Genomic DNA, 20,535 nt, shown 5'->3' with positions numbered 1-20,535 from the left:
ACAGTCAGTTTACAGCTCTGCATCTCTGTTTTCAAAGGTACAGTACAGTAGGGTCCCGCTTTATGGCGATTTCCGCTTTCCCCCTGGCAGGGAACGGTGTGGCCCCTGAAACACTGCAAAGCAGCCACTCTGGCAGTGACGGGGTTCATTTTGTTGGAACAAGATGCAGTTTGAGAACAAGAATAATTAACACGGATTTCTCCCACCAGACTTTCCCCCTTTTCTTTTCTTTTTTGATTCTCAACATAAAAGTAATGAAAAGAATATGCTTAAGTCTGACAATTGGAAATCATTGGATAAATCAAATCATCAACGGCCACTTTACTCATTAAGATTTTCCTGCATTTTGTAAATGTTTAACATATGTCTTAAATAGAGGTGGGTACTGTGTTAGCCCGTAGCACAGACACAGAAGAGTAAGGGCTGGAGCACACACAGCGCTACGCGACGTGCGCACACGCTTTCGTCACCGACCCCTGGCGGCCAATGGTAGTGTTCATTGTTGAAACTACCATTGGCTGCGAAGCACGGCGTCGCTGGAGTCTTTCAAAAGTGTGATTCCAGGCTGCAGCAGCGCGACATCAGTTTCAGCAGCCAATCAATGTCCAGACTTGGTCCGGGGGCTGGGGGATAGGAGCTGGGGCAGAAAAAAAATTACTATTTGCTATTAAGCCAGCCGCTTATCTTACAAGCTCACACCTCCGGTCCCTGCTGCACCCCCCCCGGTCCCCGCTGCACCCCCCCGCCCCTGGTCCCCGCTGCTCACAACCTCCGGTCCCCGCTACACACCCCCCCCCGGTCCCCGCTGCTCACACCTCCGGTCCCCGCTGCTCACACCTCCAGTCCCCACTCTCCTCCCCCCCCTGGTCCCCGCTGCACTTCTCCCCCCCCCCGGTCCCTGCTGCTCACACCTCCGGTCCACACTGCACCCCCCCCGGTTCCCACTGCACCCCCCCCCCCTGGTCCCCGCTGCACCCCCCCCCCCCCGGTCCCCGCTGCTCACACCTCCGGTCCCCGCTGCTCACACCTCCGGTCCTCACTGCTCACACCTCCGGTCCCCACTGCTCACACCTCCGGTCCTCACTGCTCACACCTCCGGTCCTCACTGCTCACACCTCCGGTCCCCGCTGCTCAAACCTCAAGTCCCCACTGCACCCCCCCCCCCCGGTCCCCGCTGCACTTCTCCCCTCCCCCCCTGGTCCCCGCTGCACTTCTCCCCTCCCCCCCCCTGGTGCCCGCTGCTCACACCTCCAGTCACTTCTGCACCCCCCCCGGTCCCCGCTCCCCGCTGCTAACACCTCCGGTCCCCGCTGCTCACACCTCCGGTCCCCGCTGCTCACACCTCCGGTCCCCGCTGCTCACACCTCCGGTCCCCGCTGCTCACACCTCCGGTCCCCGCTGCTCACATCTCCGGTCCCTGCTGCTCACACCTCCGGTCCCTGCTGCACCCCCCCCCCCCCGGTCCCCGCTGCACCCCCCTCCCGGTCCCCGCTGCCCCCCCCGGTCCCCCGCTGCTCACACCTCCGGTCCTCACTGCTCACACCTCCGGTCCCCACTGCCCCCCCCCCGGTCCCCGCTGCTCACACCTCTGGTCCCCGCTGCTCACACCTCCAGTCCCCACTGCACCCCCCCTGGTCCCCGCTGCACCCCCCCCCCGGTCCCCGCTGCTCACACCTCCGGTCCCCGCTGCACCCCCCCCCCCCGGTCCCCGCTGCACCTCCCCCCCCCCCGGTCCCTGCTGCTCACACTTGTGGTCCCGCTGAACCACTCCCCCCCCCCCCCCGGTCCCCACTTCTCACACCTCCGGTCCCTGCTGCTCACCCCCCGGTCCCTGCTGCCCCCCCGGTCCCCGCTGCACCTCCCCCCCCCGGTCCCTGCTGCTCACACTTGTGGTCCCGCTGCACCACTCCCCCCCCCCCCCCGGTCCCCACTTCTCACACCTCCGGTCCCTGCTGCTCACCCCCCCGGTCCCCGCTGCACGTAAGTGTTTAATATATATTTTAATTCGCCCATAGGTTCAGGTCAGGAGGCTGCATCAATTCAACTCAGTTCACCCAGTTCAGACATTAAAAGAAAAAGATCACCTAGATGATGACAGGCTGCGCGTGTCACGTGGGGGCGTGGTGTGTCGGATCCTTCCGTCTGCTGGGGATGTCCACACATCGCCCAGCAGACGGAGGCGCGCGCACCTGGCCACGCAGCGTCGCAAAGCAACACGTGTGCTCCTGCCCTTAGGTAGAAGTGATACTTGTGGTAAGCCTTTTTGAGATGTTAGTGAAGCCTTGTATTTCATTTGAGGTTTCAATGACACGGAGAACCCGTTACACCGCATATTGAATTTGTTTCCATGTACATCTGTGGCATTTACCTTTGTGTTCATCTTGCTTTTTACTGTTTAACACTGTTTAATATACCAAAATACTTAATAGCAACGTCATTTGCTCAAACTATGCCAACTAATTTCACTCACATTAGTGGTATTGGATACACTTGACAAAGATAGAAAAGAATGCACATAGAATGACCATTTAGATGATACCTACATTAGGCTTGGTCGGTGCCACTGTGTCGTCCTGTTGTTATGGTTGACATAATATGTGCGTCCAAGGTTGTCCACCTTCTCTTCCCATCCAGGTGGCATGGGCGGCAGTTCCTGCTGATGCTGAGCGGTGGAGTCATTGGAATCGACCACATCCCAGGCACGCTGGACAGTATTAAAAACAAATACAGTGCAATTGAAAGCCCAATCCATGATCATATTCACATGAATGAGCTAGACATGTTGATTGTTCACAATATTTAGTGGTTGTACAGTATGCGTCTGCCATACTTCGTGCTTCGAACATCTATCACCTTAGTTGAATTTTAACAGTAGTAGCTATTTTTCTTGGTGCAATAATTTGAGTCAGCAAAGGTAAATAAAATATATCAAGGCACCAGCATGCCAAATAATACAAGTTCAGAGAAAGTTACCTTCTGCAAATTTCTGCTTCCATCCTGCACAATTGAAGCACAGTAATGAAAGTTGCTACACCACATTTTAACCAAGTTAAATAAAGGGAATGATCCGTTCCCACACATGATCCAGAAAAAGATTAAAGCAGCGCACAGACAACCGGAGACGGGGTTGAGTAGATACAAAATATAAATTGTATTATGCCATGAATAAAAAGGAGGCACAAAAACCATTCCAACGCGTTTCACACCAGTTGATGCTTCTTGATAAAGTACCAACCAGTGTGAAACGCGTTGGAGAGTTTTTGTGCCTTTTTTTCTATTCATGGCATAAAAACATTTTTTTTTTAATGTACTCAACTCCATCTCTGCTTGGCTTTGTGCTGCTTCAATCTTTTTCTGGACCTACGTACTCTACCTGCGGTTGTTCACGCTGTGTCTAACATCCCCCAGCTGGATGTGAAGAAAAAGTGAGCATTATATGCCTTTAGCCTGATGGCTTGCTTTAAAAATGGTGTCTTACTGAAGATTACTTACTAAGTTTAAATTGTTTCAAGACCGTGTGAAAACCTCAACTGGTTTTTCAACTCTGTACCTCATTGGTTATGAATTATGAAGAACAGTATAAGACCTATTTAATATATTGCTTTGTTTATTTCGCCCAATCTGGGGCCACGATTTCAGCATGTTTTATTGAACAGCCTTTGAGCCCATATACTGTATATTTCTTGCTTACACTTGAGCATCCATACATACATCTTGTTATACAAACAGATAAGGGGCTGCTTGTTAACCAACTTACACATTGTTATACGTGTTTGTAAACATTGTAACTCGAAGCCAAGAATGTGAGACCTTCTCTCTTTCCTGCACTAATTAGTGGTCACAGAAATATAGCAAAAAAGAAAAGAAACAGCGCAAAACCTCAGTGTAGTATTAAAAATATTGTATATATTATTGAGCAGCAGGTGAGTATCTCACGTACTGTACATCAATACAAAGATATATAAGCATGGCATGTTATGGTCATGTTACCAAACTGCTACCGCAACAGCACAGACATCCAACGAGGAAGGGAGCGCTCTGAGACTGAAGCCAACACCTTACCTGCAGACCGCGACTCCCCACATCGGCTGAGACGAAATCGTGTGAGAGAAGGATCCACTCCCTCGATCGATCGGATGGTCATGTGCTGTTGCGGTAGCAGTTTGGTAACATGTCCATAACATACCATGCTTATATATCTTTTAATTGATGTACAGTACGTGAGATACTCACCTGCTGCTCAATAATATATACAATATTTTTAATACTACACTATGAGGTTTTGCGCTGTTTCTTTTCTTTTTTGTTTCATTTAGCACGTGTGGTTTGTGGAGCCAATCCACGGATTACAGCGGCATACCTCCATCTTATACCTAGGAACAGGTTTTAATATATTTTATTGTTTAAACACAGCACTTTCAATATTGATTTAATTTATCACATTGTGATTCATTTCACTGGTATTTATAATATCTATCACTATTGTCACGGTCCTGAGCGCACTTTTTCCTTTTTATCTACAGAAATATAGGTCTGATTATCTTATTATCGGGAAGTAAACATGATTTACTTCTACTGATCTTTCGCCTAGTTTTACCCTATTAAATGTATTGTTGTCCAAATGAATGTACAACTTGATCTTCCTGTGTGACTTTGCCTCTTTTCAGATCTTCATTGGTTTTGTTTTTATGCATCTCGTAAAATGGAAAACACTAAATGGAAAACAATCCTGTTAAACTTTTTTAGTGTTATATTGTCTATTTGCTTTTAAATGTTCGCAGAACAAATTGAGAGCTTATCACACGGACTTTTAACCACAAGCTCATTTGTTGTGGGGCGGGAGGGGGGGTCAACGCCATAACCTCTCTGCTCCCCCCACGTTGGCAGCCGAGCGAGTTTCCCTCCCGTCTCTCTCACCCTCTCGATGTCACCAGTCTCTCTCTTGCTCACTGCCCCCTCCCCAGTCTCTCATGTCCCTCTCGTTGTGGCCCCCCACGCCCCATCTCTTTCTCACTGCCACCTCCCCTCTCTCTCTTTCACACACTCCCTCTCGTTGTTCCCGGTCTCTCTAATAATAATAATAAAATTAATAATCGCATGTTCTTGTATAGCGCTGCTAGTTGTACGCAGCGCTTTACAGAGACATTTTGCAGGTAGAGGTCCCTGCCCTGTGGAGCTTACAATCTATGTTTTTGGTGCCTGAGGCACAGGGAGATAAAGTGACTTGCCCAAGGTCACAAGGAGCCGACATCGGGAATTGAACCAGGCTCCCCCTGCTTCAAACTCTCAGTGCCAGTCAGTGTCTTTACTCACTGAGCCGCTCCTTCTCTCTCGTTGTTGTTCCATGTCTCTCGCTCACTGCCCCCTCGTTCCCGTCTCTCTCTCGCTGCCCCCTCCCACTTCTTTTTCTCAAATTCCACTGCTCTGTGGGATATTGGTGTCATTGAATAAAAGGCCCGAGAACAGTGTCAACAAGTAGCGCTAGTTCCCTGTATTAGCAACAATGTCAAATAATGTACAAAAAATATGTATAGAATCGAAGCCTCATTTATTTTATGTGTTACCGATAAAAAAAAATGTAAGGTTCAGACACTCACAAAAGGTCTGTTTCAGTGTTGTATTTAATTCATGGCTGTTATACTTCCTATTAACTGTGATTAAACTACAGAAATCGTGGTGATATTGTGCAAGATCTGGGATATCGGTGCCAACCGGACTAAATTCCAAGTGACTCTGGCGACAGTCATGTGACCTTCATGGAACTCAGGAAATAAAATGTCCATACCCCGAAGGGGAAGGACGTTTAACCAAACCTCAAGGTGAGGGCTGGGAATAAATGCAAAAAATTGATTATCGTACATTTTAATCAGGAAGACTATATAAAGGTTGTTCCGGAACAAATACCAATTACTGTATTTAATATAGTGGGATGTCATTAACAAATTGTAAGCCATCATTAACATCAAATCAAGTTAACCATCGTATTTGCTTGAAAGACATACAACTACAATAATAAAAGTACAGTGTAAATGCTGAACTCGTACAAATCTCTTAATTATTCCTAAAAATGTCAAACATTTGATTTCCCACCACGGGTACCACCAGTTTAGCTGTACAAGTTAACCGCTTGCATACATGCCTAGCAAATACTGGAGTACAGGTACATTGCTTATGGAGATAGTGGTTCATAATCTTATGGAAATCTATCATCAGGTTCAGAAGTGCAGGACAAGTCACTTTCTTCTAAATAACTGGGAATTTGTCTTTTTCATTATTTGTTTCTAGATTGTAACATTCTCCATTAAGTATAAAATGCACATTACATATATACATAACATATGTATATACAGTTAGACTATAGTTTGACTAGAGGTGACTGGGGACTGGATCTACTGCAAACTCTTTTACTCAAGACAACAAACGGTAAGCTATTCAGATCACACTATGATCCCAAGCTTGCTAACCTGCCTATTTCAACCCCCACCCCTTTACAACTTATTTACTGCAGTCTCTCCCAAAACTGACTGCACAATACACTGAAACCCTGAATTGACTCTAGCATTGCAATACAGCTAAATATTTGACAAGGAACAGGCACACACCTGCTGTTTAGTCTGCTCACACTCACTCTGCTCACAACAGCTCCTTGCAGCACTGCCTACCTCTGGCATCATGAACCTGCTATGTATTTTAACTTTTTTCTTTCTCCTGGCCTCATGGAGATGTTACTCCCTCTACCCATTACAAACTCCTCCATCCTGGCCCACACCCAACATCACCATACACCCTGGACTACTCAGAAGCCTTGCACTATCTACTGAATGTTGGTGGAGAACTCTAAAAACCAGCACACCAACCACTGCTCACTCAAATGGCAAACACCACAAATTTAAAACTTGCAAAGAACTACCCAAATTTCTACTCATACTGTTACTCTCTTTAGCAGGTGATATTGAACCTAACCCAGGTCCTCCCATTTCAGCTCTGTCCCATGCCCCTGAGAATTCCACCTTTAAATTCCAAAAGGGCTATCTGTCGCCCATATAAACATCCGGAGCCTGCTGCCCAAACTGGACGAACTAAAGGCATGGTGCCTTATGCATAAACCCAAAGCCATCGTTCTTACAGAAACATGGCTATCCCCTAAAACCCCTGATGCAAATATTGCCATTCAGGGATACTCCATTTTTAGGAGAGATAGGTCAAAGAGAGGAGGAGGGGTGTTATTTTATATTGCAGACACATTACAATTTACACTGTTAAATTGCCCACCAAGCCCACCCTCTTTTGAAATTCTAGTTGGCAAAATCTGCCTCCCCTTTTCTAAGCCCATCTTGCTTGCTGGCATCTACCGCCCCCCTAAAGCCCCTCTACAATCCCTGACTGATATCACCCAATTTCTTGGCTCCATTTCCTCTCTGAATGAGAAGAGTGAGCTGCTATTTCTTGGGGAATTCAACTTCAATTGGCTTGACCCTAAAAACTCACGTCACTTAACCTATCGCAACTCATTTCCCAACCCACACGGATAAACCTGAAATCGCATAACCATTCCTTGCTAGACTGGATTCTCTCCTCAAACCCCAGCAGAATCCAATCCTCTGGCATCCTTCCTGATATTTTCAGTGACCATGCAATAGTGTACTGTGTAAGAAAAATTAAACCGCCCCATTCAAGCCCTAAAGTTCTCCTCACTAGAACATTTAAAAACTTTAACCCACAACAGTTTCTGGATGACCTTACCAACTGCCCATGGCACAGAATCGATTTAATTCCCGATCCTGATTCTGCGCTCGACTATTTCCAATCCGAGTTCTTAAAACTCTGCGATACCCATGCTCCACTACGCAAAATAAGGGTACGGGTGGCCCATCTTCCATGGGTTACACCTGACCTTATTGCACTCTACCAGTTCAGGGATGCCTTGTGGAAAAGCTACAAAGTAACTGGCACTACCAAGGATCTCAATCACTACAGATGCATGCGGAACATGTGCACAAGGTAAACAAGGCATGCAAAAGCACAATATTACTCTGACAATCTCCACCAGAATACATCAAACCCAGCTAACTTCTGGAAGGTTATCAACAATATATTCCAGCTTCCTAACCATCAACAACCAAGTAATATCACTAAGGGGGATATTACTCTGACAAACCCCACAGACATTGCAAATGCATTCAATGATTACTTTGTGGGGTGTGCCACTAACTTATTAGCGAAACGCAGCCCAAACCCCAAACCTGAATCTCATCCTGGGAGTACCCCTACAGTCCCACCCCCTCCCAACACTGCCCACAATTTTCAATTTGGCCCAGTATCTGAAGAGGAGATTATACAAGCGCACCTTAAACTAAAACTAAGCAGCCAATGTGGACCCGACTTACTACAATCTAGGTTCCTAAGACTTGGTGCCCCAGCCATTGCCAAACCAATTGCGTCCATAGTCAACTCTATCCTGTCTGCAGGCCATATCCCTAAGACCTGGAAAACTGCCAGAGTTGTCCCAATCTTGAAAAGTGGGGACAAAAACACTGTCTCAAACTACAGGCCAATCTCACTTCTCCCAATTCTATCCAAAGTCATGGAAAAATGTGTCCACTCCCAATTAAGCGATTTCTATACCAAGACAAATTTCCCTAGCCAATTCCAATCTGGCTTTCGTCCCAAACACTCTACCGTAACTACCCTGCTAAAAGTTTGCAATGAAATCCAGTGTGGAATGGAACGGGGACAACTCACTGGTGCAGTATTCCTAGATTTTGCAAAGGCTTTTGACACAGTTGATCATGCTATCATGCTTAACAAACTCCAGAGCTCTGGAATAGGGAAACATGCTTTAAACTGGTTTCAGTCCTACCTATCAGGAAGATCCCAACATGTGCCAATCTCAGGCTCTAACTCCAACCCCCTGGATATCACCTGTGGTGTCCCGCAAGGCTCTGTTCTGGGGCCCCTACTCTTCTCAGTGTTCATTAATGATCTTCCCACAGCTTGTAAGGAAGCCTCAATACACATGTATGCAGATGACACAATCCTATATGCACACAGCCATAGCCTCTCTGACCTTCAACACATACTTCAGTCTGACTTTTTGAGACTCGAAAACTGGATTTCCCAAAACAAACTGTTTTTAAACACTGACAAGACTGTAACAATGGTATTTGGGACCAAGACTAAATTTGTAAAGCTTCCAGTGACTGAGCTCCTGATTAGAACCAACGCTAACACCACCCTAACACCTGTCACTAGTTTTAAATACCTGGGCTTATGGTTTGACTCCCACTTAACATTCGGGATGCACATTGATACCCTGACAACCAAGACCTATGCCAAACTAGGGGTACTTTACAGGAACAAATCCTCCCTAAGTCTCCTGGTCAGAAAGCGTATCGCACAGCAGATGCTAATGCCAATTATTGACTATGGAGATATAGTATATGGCTCGGCTCCTCAAACCCATCTTAGCAAACTTGACACCCTGTACAATTCAATTTGTCGTTTTGTTCTCCAATGAAACTACAACACACATCACTGCGAAATGCTCAAAGAACTAGATTGGTCAACACTAGAGTCTAGGCGCAAAGTTCACCTTTCCTGTCTTGCCTTTAAATTCTTCATGGGCAAGCTACCCAGTTACCTGAACAAGCTCCTCACCCCTACCACTTGCAGCACTTATCACCTGAGATCAGACTCCAAAAGACTATTCATGGTCCCAAGGCTCAACAAAGTATCCGGACGTTCCTCCTTCTCCTTCCGTGCACCCCAAAACTGGAACAACCTACCAGAGACTCTCACATCCACCACCAGTTTAAGTTCTTTCAAATCTAAGGCTGTCGCACATTTTAACCTGGTCTGTAACTGTTTCATACGCTCATAATATATATTTTCTTTAACTGTGCACGCAATGTCTTGTATATAATGTATACCCTGTTCATTTATGTAACTGTACTTGTAACCATGTATTATTTGTTTTACTCTGTGCCCAGGACATACTTGAAAACGAGAGGTAACTCTCAATGTATTACTTCCTGGTAAAATATTTTATAAATAAATAAAATAAATATGTGTATATATCTAGACCATACGATACGGGTTGCAACACGACATCAAGGGACAGCACGCAGGTAAGTAAATCATAATTTTTCTATATTTGATAGAAGACACAAAAACAGTATGTGTGTGTGTATATATATATATATATATATATATATATATATATATATATATATATATATATATATATATATATATATATATATATATATATCTTATACTATATTAGTGAAAGCACTGTATGTTTGCCTGCCTGCCTGCCTGCCTGGATGTCCGGTGTCCCTAGGGGAAATCTCATTGGTCCCTTGGGCCGCCCCCGCACACCTCTCATTGGCCTGAGGCGGAGTGACGGGCCAAAGGGGACACACACACACACACCTCTCTGTCCTCTCCCCCCCCCCATCACACACACCTCCCTCTCCACTCACCTCCCTCCACCTCCCGCTCCACTCACCTCCCTCCCGCTCAACTCCCTCCACCTCCCGCTCCATTCACCTCCCTCTCCATTCACCTCCCTCTCCATTCACCTCCCTCCCGCTCAACTCCCTCCCCGGCGCAGGGACAGGCAGTGGGCAGTGCAGCGGCAGGCTGCCTCCACTCACCTCCCGCTCCCTCCACCCACCTCCCGCTCCCTCCACTCACCTCCCCTCACCTCCCGCTCACCTCCCTGGCGCGGGGACAGGCATTGGCCAGGGCAGCCTACCGCTGCCACGCGGCACCTAACCTCCCTCCCGCTCAACTCCCTCCCCGGCGCGGGGACAGGCAGTGGGCAGGGCAGCCTGCCGCTGCCTCCACTCACCTCCCGCTGCCTCCACTCACCTCCCGCTCCCTCCACCCACCTCCCGCTCCCTCCACCCACCTCCCGCTCCCTCCACTCACCTCCCCTCACCTCCCGCTCACCTCCCCTCACCTCCCCTCACCTCCCTGGCGCGGGGACAGGCATTGGCCAGGGCAGCCTACCGCTGCCACGCGGCACCTAAGATGGCGGCGGAAGGAAGGACCCCTTCCTCCCTCGCGGACTAACTAACATGGCGGCGGCCAGAAGGAGAGGTGAGTGTGTGTGAGTGTGTGTGAGTGTGTGTGAGTGAGTGAGTGAGTGAGTGAGTGAGTGTGTCTGTGTGTGTGTGTGTCACAGCGTGACAGTGTGTGTGTGGGACACTGTGTGTGTGTCTGTGTGCGTGTGTGTGTGTGTCTGTTACACTGTGTCTCGGACACTGTAGAGTGGGGACCGGAGCTACACATGGGGGGTGGGGGGGGTCAGGAGCGGAGAAAGATACAGGGGGAGTGGAGAGGAGGGACCCGTCAATTTAAACCAAACCAACCCCCCTCCTGTCCACTGCCCCCCCCCTCCTGTCCACTGCCCCCCCCTCCTGTCCACTGTCACCCCCCTCCTGTCCACTGTCACCCCCCTCCTGTCCACTCTCCCCCCCCTCCTGTCCACTCTCCCCCCCCCTCCTGTCCACTCTCCCCCCCTCCTGGCCACTGTCACCCCCCCTCCTGTCCACTGTCACCCCCCCTCCTGTCCACTCTCCCCCCCCTGTCCACTCTCCCCCCCCTCCTGTCCACTGTCACCCCCCCCTCCTGTCCACTCTCCCCCCCCCGTCCACTCTCCCCCCCCCCCGTCCACTCTCCCCCCTCCTGTCCACTCTCCCCCCCCTCCTGTCCACTCTCCCCCCTGTCCACTCTCCCCCCCTCCTGTCCACTCTCCCTCCCTCCCATCCCCTCCAAATAGTCACCTATTGTTCCACCATTTATAAATAATACTACCTATTACGCATTTACATCCCGGGCAACGCCGGGTCTCTCAACTAGTATATATATATATATATATATATATATATATATACACACATATATATACATATATATATATATATATATATATATACACACACATTATATATATATATATATATATATATATATATATATATATATATATACACATACACACACCTGTACTATAACTATATATATATATATATATATATATATATATATATATATATATATATATATATATATACATACACACACACACACACACACACACACACACACACACACACACACACACACACACGGAATATATATATATATATATATATATATATATATATATATATATATATATATATATAGTACAGTATGTGTGTGTGTGTATATATATATATATATATACACACACACACACACACACACACACACACACACACACACACACACACACACACCTGTACTATAACTATATATATATATATATATACACACACACACACACACACACACACACACACATATATATATACATACACACACACACACACACACACACACACACACACACACACACACACACACATACAGGTAAACCCCGTTATAACGCGGTCCTCGGGGTCCACCCCGAGACTACCGCCTTAGTAACGGGGTCGCGGGAAAAAAATGGCCGCCGCTTTAGCGCATATTCACCCCGCGGTGAAGGAGATGGGAGCGGGGATGTCCCTCCGGTCCCCGCTTCCACCTGTCACCGCGTGACAGGCCGCGGTGAAGGAGATGGGAGCGGGGATGTCCCTCCGGTCCCCGCTTCCCCCTGTCACCGCGTGACAGGCCGCGGTGAAGGAGATGGGAGCGGGGATGTCCCTCCGGTTCCCGCTTCCCCCTGTCACCGCGTGACAGGCCGCGGTGAAGGAGATGGGAGCGGGGATGTCCCATCGGTTCCCGCTTCCCCCTGTCACCGTGTGACAGGAGATGGGAGGGGGGATGCCCCTCCGGTCCCGGCTTCCCCGTCACCGCGTGACAGGAGATGGGAGGGGGGATGCCCCACCGGTCCCGGCTTCCCCGTCACCGCGTGACAGGAGATGGGAGGGGGGATGCCCCTCCGGTCCGGGCTTCACCTTCTCCCCACCGTTGTCCCCGCTGCCTGCGCAGGAGGAGGGGGGGGGAGCGGGTGCTGGTGTGTGTAAGTGTGTGAGAGTGTGTGTGAGTGTGTGTAAGTGTCTGTGAGTGTGTGTAAGTGTGTGTGAGTGTGCGTAAGTGTGTGTCAGTGTGTACCCTTACCATCTCCTTTCCCTGTGCTGCAGGTCGCTGGTCCCCTACCTGGTCAACCCCTCTGTGTGGAGTCGGATCCTGGGGTTGTAAGTAATTGCAGGCTCCAATTAGGGACAAATAAACTGGGGCCAGCAACAGACCGGCGTATTATGGTCCTTTCCCCGCGGGTCTCTCGGTACTTGTAGTTCAGGCTCCACTATGTTTACAACCTGTGTGTGTGTGTGTGTGTGTGTGTGTGTGTGTGTGTGTGTGTGTGTGTGTGTGTGTGTGTGTGTGTGTGTGTGTGTGTGTGTGTGTGTGTGTGTGTGTGTGTGTGTGTGTGTGTATAATCAGAGACGGTTGCATGAATACAAATTTATGCAACTGTTCGGGACACTTAGCAGTGGCCTAAACAGAGATCGAAATTTTATGAGTCATTACTGACACTAGTGAACTCTCGTCCCATGAGCGCTAAAGGCCATGTCTGTACACACTGTGCTATATGTATGCACACACAGCTGTCTCTCACACATACTAATACTCCTTGTTTTTCCATCCCTATACACCAATAGGGACCACTAAGCATCCACACACACTTTTAGTTGTGCTACAAACTCTCACATTTCCACACCCACCCACACCATTTATATCCACTCCCACTCCACACACACCTTGTGTAAAGCACTGTATATACTGTGGGCTCCCCATTCATTTTTATTCACACTGATACACATACACACTCTTTCCTCACTTGCTTTCATTACCTTTTGACACCTCTAGCCATAAATCTCATCCACACCGGGGGAAGGAACAGCACAGATAACATTCCAAGAGACACTGGTTTTTAAGTAACCTTTTGCTTCATTCATTGTAACATCGCCGGAAGAAGAGATCAGAGTATCTCGAAAGCTCGCACAAATAAAAGCATTTCGTTAGCCACAGAACGGTATCATCTATTTATTTTTTGATTATTGAAGCTCGGCTAACACGGTACTGATCGATCTCGATCTCTCTCTCTCTCTCGATCTCTCTCTCTCTCTCTATATATATATATACACACACACACATATATGTCATGTGCATTTTATACTTAATGGAGAATGTTACACATAAGATTATGTTGGAGGAACATGTTGGGCTTTGTAAGATTGGCATCATTACCCAAAGAGTTCAATTTGTAAAACAAACGTTACCTCTGCTTCTTCTCTTTGCTCATTACTTTCTTCTTCTTGTCCCTCGTTCTTTGGCATGTAAGCCATCTTCAGTCTCAAGAAACCCTTAACCCGAGATTTGTGGCTATAAATGAAAGAACAGATAGAAGTATCTAAGTGATAATGTACAACGTCTGCCTCATACACATAGGGTTGCCAGGTGGCTTCTCCAAAAATACTGGACACAATGGTTAAAGGTGCAACGTGCTTGACACATACACACACACACACACACACACACACACACACAACATGATCGAGACACACACACCTCTCTCTCCGTTCTCTGCTCCATGCAGTTTCCTCCTCTCCTTGGCCCCACTCTCAGGCTCCTGACACCTTCTCCTGATTAGCTGCTGCCGGTAATGCAGCCAATCTAGATGTAGGAAGCGACCCAGCCCTCAAGCAACAGCCCTGCTCTCTCCCTGCTCTGGGAAATCCCACGATCCCCAAGCTGGTCAGGTCACTATGTCCAGAGAGGTAATACCGGACACATACATGTCCATTATTACCTCTATTTTTTTACTGGACAGTGTGTCCAAATACAGGACAGTCCAGTTCAATTCTGGACACCTGGCAACCCTACAGATACACAAGATTATTTTATGAAATCAGGTACTTTCCTCTACATCATTTAATGGCTACCTGTCTGGTAATACTCACCTTCTTGGTCGGAGTAAGAAATCTTTGAATGTGTATGGTCTTTCCATTGTTGGATCTTCTGTCTGTTAACAAGGAAAGTCACTTTTTAACTTCTTCATTCTTTTAAAGGATTAAACTTTGCCACAACATGCAAGCATTGTCCTGACAAGGGGACGGTCGATACATAATTATTGGCACAACATTGCTACCAAGGATCTTAATGGGTTACATTTTTGTTCCTGGACTAAGAGAAGTCACTTCAGTTGAAGATTTTGGAGACAGGGATTTCACTAATCAAGTCACAAATACTGGAAATATGAGAATGCTTTTTAATCAGCGAGATTCAATAGGTCAGTGACCTATCAGAGCTGAAGGTGACTACAACATAATGCGTTCACACAGGGACTTTTGGTTTTTAATGCGGACTGTTCCATGCAATTATTTTCCTAGACAGAATGAAACCATGCGATTTCCTCCATCATATTTATCAATAAATAAAGTAGCAAATGAAATGACATCTCTACGATTAATTCCACATACTGTACAGGGAGGTGAAATTGGATGATTAAGTGGTTCTGTCTCAAAAGAAGAATTATGATGAAAAAGAGGAAATAATTCATTCTCAGTGCTGGCACACTGAGCAAAACGAGGAAGAAAAACGGAGCACTAGATCCAAAACTGGCAAAGCCAGAAAAAAGTACAAGGATGCGTTCCCATAATAAAAATTAAAGCTTATTTTAATGGATAAAGAACAGAAAACCACACCAACGCGTTTCGGACTATCACAAGTCCTTTCTCAAGGTGAATAACTACTAACCCATAAGGAGTGATATTTATATGTAATACAGACCCACACACGCCAATCGCCAACACTTCCGTGTGCGTCACGTGACGGAGACGTCATGCATCATCACGTTAGGACGCGTCACACCCACGTGTGAATCACAGCCCTGGAGCGCCAGCAGGAGGAGCGACAAAGAGACCCATCGATCACCGAAACTTCAGTGGCCAATGGATGCCAGTCGCAACCACCACAGGCGGTAACAGGCATGTGACCTCAACGTGCCCATAGACGCGACGTCACCACGTCTCGCGACGCAAGGTGTATTACTCGTGTGCGTCACTGACCACAATATAGAAAAAAATCACAACTTTATTTGACCATAACATTCCAAAGGGACAATATCAAAAGAAAAAGGAAAAAACAGAAATACACAAACATATAAAAAACACATAAAAAACCTAATAAAAAACGATTAAATAAATAATCAAATACAATGTTAAATAAACATCTTTTGACCTCAACCATGAATATCGTAGTAAAAATGGTTATGCATTGAGCAGTCAGAAAACAGTAGTTGATATATATTCATTGAAAAGATAATATGAGTACCTAATACTTAAGACATTATTACTGAATTCATTAAACCCACTGCACATACAGAAATTGAAAAATTAGACCGATAACGGATATATTTTTGAAAACACTCTTTAACATTATAATTAGCCATGAAATGTCACTTGATTAGGGCAAGCATCAAAATCAGGGCAATATTTGTATCATATAAATAATGTTAAATAACATATGGGTTGTCCAGTGACGTACATGCTTAAATACAAGTGAGAGTGTTTGGAGATGGAATAATTCATAAATTGACATCCTGTAAAAAGCTATAGAATATAACAACGATTTCAGAAGAATTACATATTTTATAACATTTGAACAATATATCATATAATATTGAAGCAACCAAAAAAGGGAACAAAGAAAGAGAATAAACATTATCAGGTGTCAAAGAGTAATGGTCCTATGTCCCAATCAGAATTTAAACCATGAGGGGTACGTGTTTGTAGCATAAAAATCCAAAATAATTCCCTTTTATTTAGGATATTAAGTCTATTACCCCCTCTTACTGGACACGGTATGTGTTCCATACCCTGGAAAGTTAAATTATTAACACTGCCCAGACTACAATTTGTGAAATGATGGGACACTGCATGATTAATATCTCTTTTAATGATAAGGCGTAGGTGTTCAAGGATGCGAACCTTCAGACACCTGGTCCGTCCAATGTACTGTTTACCGCAACCACATTTTAACAGATAAACCACAAAAGTGGTGTCACAATTGATGAAAGAATTCACACGAAATTTGTTACCCGTTCTGTTTGAAGAAAATTCGGAACGTTGTTCCATATATTTGCATGCCTTGCATTTGGAGCAGACAAAGCTACCCCTGGGTAAAGTCTTAGATGACGTTTTCTCTGAAGCAAACATGCTTGCGGAAACATGATTATCAATGGTTTTCGCCTTTCTGAAAACTAATCTAGGGCCTTCCTCATAAATAGAGTGTAAAACCGGATCAGCAGCCAACACTGCCCAATGTTTCCTGACTATGTTTTTGATGATTGAGGCTTGATCATTATGTTGTACAATAAAGTATGGAGATTGAAAGTTTTTTACTTGTCTTTTAATTGATCTATCCAAGAGAACACTTCTGTCTATCATTTGTACCTCGCGAAAATGTTTTATCCAGATCTTTTTTTGAATAGCCTCTAGCCTCAAAGTGCTCCAACAGATCAAGGGACTTAGTCATAAAATCTTCGTTGTTCGTACAAATTCTCTTTAGTCTTATCATTTGGCCTTTTGGAATTCCTCTTATGAGTGATCTGGGATGGCAGCTGTCAGCACGCAGAAATGTGTTACGTGAATTAACTTTACGATACACCGTGGTAGTGATATTTTTGTGCATATCAATAAATAATAATAAATCTAGAAAGTGAATATGGTGAAAATCGTCATTAACAGTGAACTTCAAATTTAGGTGAAAAAAATGCACAAATGCGCACCAGGGATTAGTAATAGGTAATTTATTAAAAATGTAAACGGATACTGAGGGGATCCAACCCCACCTCAGATGAAGGGCTAAGCAGCTACGGCTCAGTACCATTAGAGCAGGGGTGGGGAACGTCCAGCCCGTGGGCCGTGTAAGGCCCGCGAAGTCATTTGGTCCGGCCCCCGGGAAGCAAGCCTGAGAGAAAGGTTTAAAAAAAAAAAAAAATTTTTTTTTTTTTTACAACTCCCCCTTTCCTGATTGGCTGCCCGTGCTGTCACTCTGCCACATTTTTTTTTGGCCCGCCTCTTCCTACAGCACTGCCCCCCTCCCTTCTCTCCTCCAGCTGATTAGGCTCCGCCTCCCTGTCCCTCCCTTTAGGCTCCGCGGGCCTGCCAGTCTCTCAGCTGCACTGGCTACCTATGCAACTCCAGCAGCCCATTCCCAGGCCCCAGGTAACCCACATGCCCCCTTATACCTCCTCCCAGGCACCTTACCCACCCCAAGGGGGGAGATGCATTATTTTTGTGTGTGTTTGCAGAGGTGGGCTTATTGTGTGTGTGTCACTGTGTGTCTTTGTGTGTGTGCGTGTGTCTGTCTCAGTCATTGTGTGTGTGCGTGCGTGCGTGCGTGTGTGTGTGTGTGTGTGTGTGTCAATGTCACTGTGTGTGTGTGTGTGTGTGTGTGTGTGTGTGTGTGTGTGTCAATGTCACTGTGTGTGTGTGTGTGTGTGTGTGTGTGTGTGTGTGTCAATCTCACTGTGTGTGTGTGTGTGTGTGTGTGTGTGTGTGTGTGTGTGTGTGTGTGTGTGTGTGTGTGTGTGTGTGTGTGTGTGTGTGTGTGTGTGTCAATGTCACTATGTGTGTGTGTGTGTGTGTGTGTGTGTGTGTGTGTGTGTGTGTGTGTGTGTCAATGTGTGTGTGTGTGTCAATGTCACTGTGTGTGTGTGTGTGTGTGTGTGTGTGTCAATGTCTCTGTGTGTGTGTGTGTGTGTGTGTCAATGTCTCTGTGTGTGTGTCTGTGTGTGTGTGTGTGTGTGTGTGTGTGTGTCTCTGTGTGTGTGTGTGTCACTGTCTCTGTGTGTGTCATTGTCTCTGTGTGTGTGTGTGTGTGTCACTGTCTCTGTGTGTGTGTGTGTCTCACGGTCTCTGTGTGTGTGTGTGTGTCTCACGGTCTCTGTGTGTGTGTGTGTGTGTCTCACGGTCTCTGTGTGTCTCACTGTCTCTGTGTGTGTGTGTGTGTATCTCACTGTCACTGTCTGTGTGTGTGTGTGTTTCACGGTCTGTGTCACGGTCACTGTGTTTGTACGTCACTGTCTGTGTGTGGCAGCAGCCGCCTGAGGTGATTAAGTACCTGAGTATCACCAGGGCGGCGCGGGTAAGCAGCGCTCCGGGGGGGGAGAGGAGTGGGGGATGGGGGGGGGGGAGGGGGTATAAGAGGCTTGGGGGATAGAAGAACGAGTCTGCGGTGGGAGAGACACCTCACTACCGCCTCTCCTCCTCCTCCCCACACGGGGCAGCAGTTGTGGAGGGTACCTGCTCCGATCCCGCCCTGCTCCGCCCCCCCCCCGTGCACTTACACAGCCCTCTTCCCCACACCGTGTAGCAGTTGCGGAGGAGGGCACCTGCTCCAATCCCCCCTGCTCAGATTCCCCCCCCCCCCCTTGCGCACTTACACGGTCCTCCTTCTCCCCACACCGAGCAGCAGTTGCGGAGGGCACCTGCTACGATCCCCCCCCCCCAATCAGATTTCCCTCCCCCTGTGTGTGTCTGAGAGTGTGTGTGTGTGTGTGTGTGTGTGTGTGTGTGTGTGTGTGTGTGTGTGTGTGTGTGTCTGAGAGTGTGCGTGTGTCTGAGAGTGTGTGTGTGTCCGAGAGTGTGTGTGTGTGTGTCTGAGAGTGTGTGTGTCTGAGAGAGTGTGTGTGTATGTGTCTGAGAGAGAGTGTGTCTGAGAGAGAGTGTGTCTGAGAGAGAGTGTGTCTGAGAGAGAGTGTGTCTGAGAGAGAGAGAGAGTGTGTCTGAGAGAGAGAGAGAGTGTGTCTGAGAGAGAGAGAGAGTGTGTCTGAGAGAGAGAGTGTGTCTGAGAGAGAGAGTGTGTCAGAGAGAGAGAGTGGGTCAGAGAGAGAGAGTGGGTCAGAGAGAGAGAGTGGGTCAGAGAGAGAGAGAGTGGGTCACAGAGAGAGAGTGGGTCAGAGAGAGAGTGGGTCAGAGAGAGAGAGAGTGGGTCAGAGAGAGAGTGGGTCTGAGAGAGAGAGAGAGAGAGAGAGAGAGAGAGAGAGAGAGAGAGAGAGAGAGAGAGTGGGTCTGAGAGAGAGAGAGAGAGAGTGGGTCTGAGAGAGAGAGTTGGTCTGAGAGAGAGAGAGAGAGTGGGTCTGAGAGAGAGAGTGGGTCTGAGAGAGAGAGTGGGTCTGAGAGAGAGAGAGTGGGTCTGAGAGAGAGAGAGAGTGGGTCTGAGAGAGAGAGAGAGAGAGAGAGAGAGAGTGGGTCTGAGAGAGAGAGTGGGTCAGAGAGTCTGAGAGAGTGTGGGTCTGCGAGTCTGAGAGAGAGTGTGGGTCTGCGAGTCTGAGAGAGAGTGGGTCTGAGAGAGAGAGAGTGGGTCTGAGAGAGAGAGAGAGAGAGAGAGAGAGAGAGAGAGAGAGAGAGAGGGTCTGAGAGAGAGAGAGAGTGGGTCTGAGAGAGAGAGAGTGGGTCTGAGAGAGAGAGAGTGGGTCTGAGAGAGAGAGTGGGTCTGAGAGAGAGAGTGGGTCTGAGAGAGAGAGTGGGTCTG

The 20,535-nt window shown here is 47.2% G+C and overlaps 1 protein-coding gene across 15 annotated transcripts in view; it reads right to left on the bottom strand.

Moving 5' to 3' along the window:
• NEDD4L (NEDD4 like E3 ubiquitin protein ligase) overlaps nucleotides 1-20,535 on the bottom strand; it is a 506,193-nt gene that overhangs the window by 87,711 nt on the left and 397,947 nt on the right. For all 15 annotated transcript variants that reach the window (XM_075587127.1, XM_075587140.1, XM_075587156.1 and 12 more), the window contains 3 exons: nucleotides 14,958-15,019; nucleotides 14,277-14,379; nucleotides 2,544-2,704 (listed from right to left, as the gene is read on the bottom strand). In XM_075587127.1, the coding sequence (XP_075443242.1) occupies nucleotides 2,544-2,704; nucleotides 14,277-14,379; nucleotides 14,958-15,019 (326 nt within the window). The remainder of the gene's footprint in view (nucleotides 1-2,543; nucleotides 2,705-14,276; nucleotides 14,380-14,957; nucleotides 15,020-20,535) is intronic.

The sequence above is a fragment of the Ascaphus truei genome, chromosome 1, assembly GCF_040206685.1.
Source record: "Ascaphus truei isolate aAscTru1 chromosome 1, aAscTru1.hap1, whole genome shotgun sequence".
Lineage (NCBI taxonomy): Eukaryota > Metazoa > Chordata > Amphibia > Anura > Ascaphidae > Ascaphus > Ascaphus truei.
The sequence above is the reverse complement of the archived record's forward strand: the minus strand, read 5'-3'. Positions and strand labels throughout refer to the sequence as shown.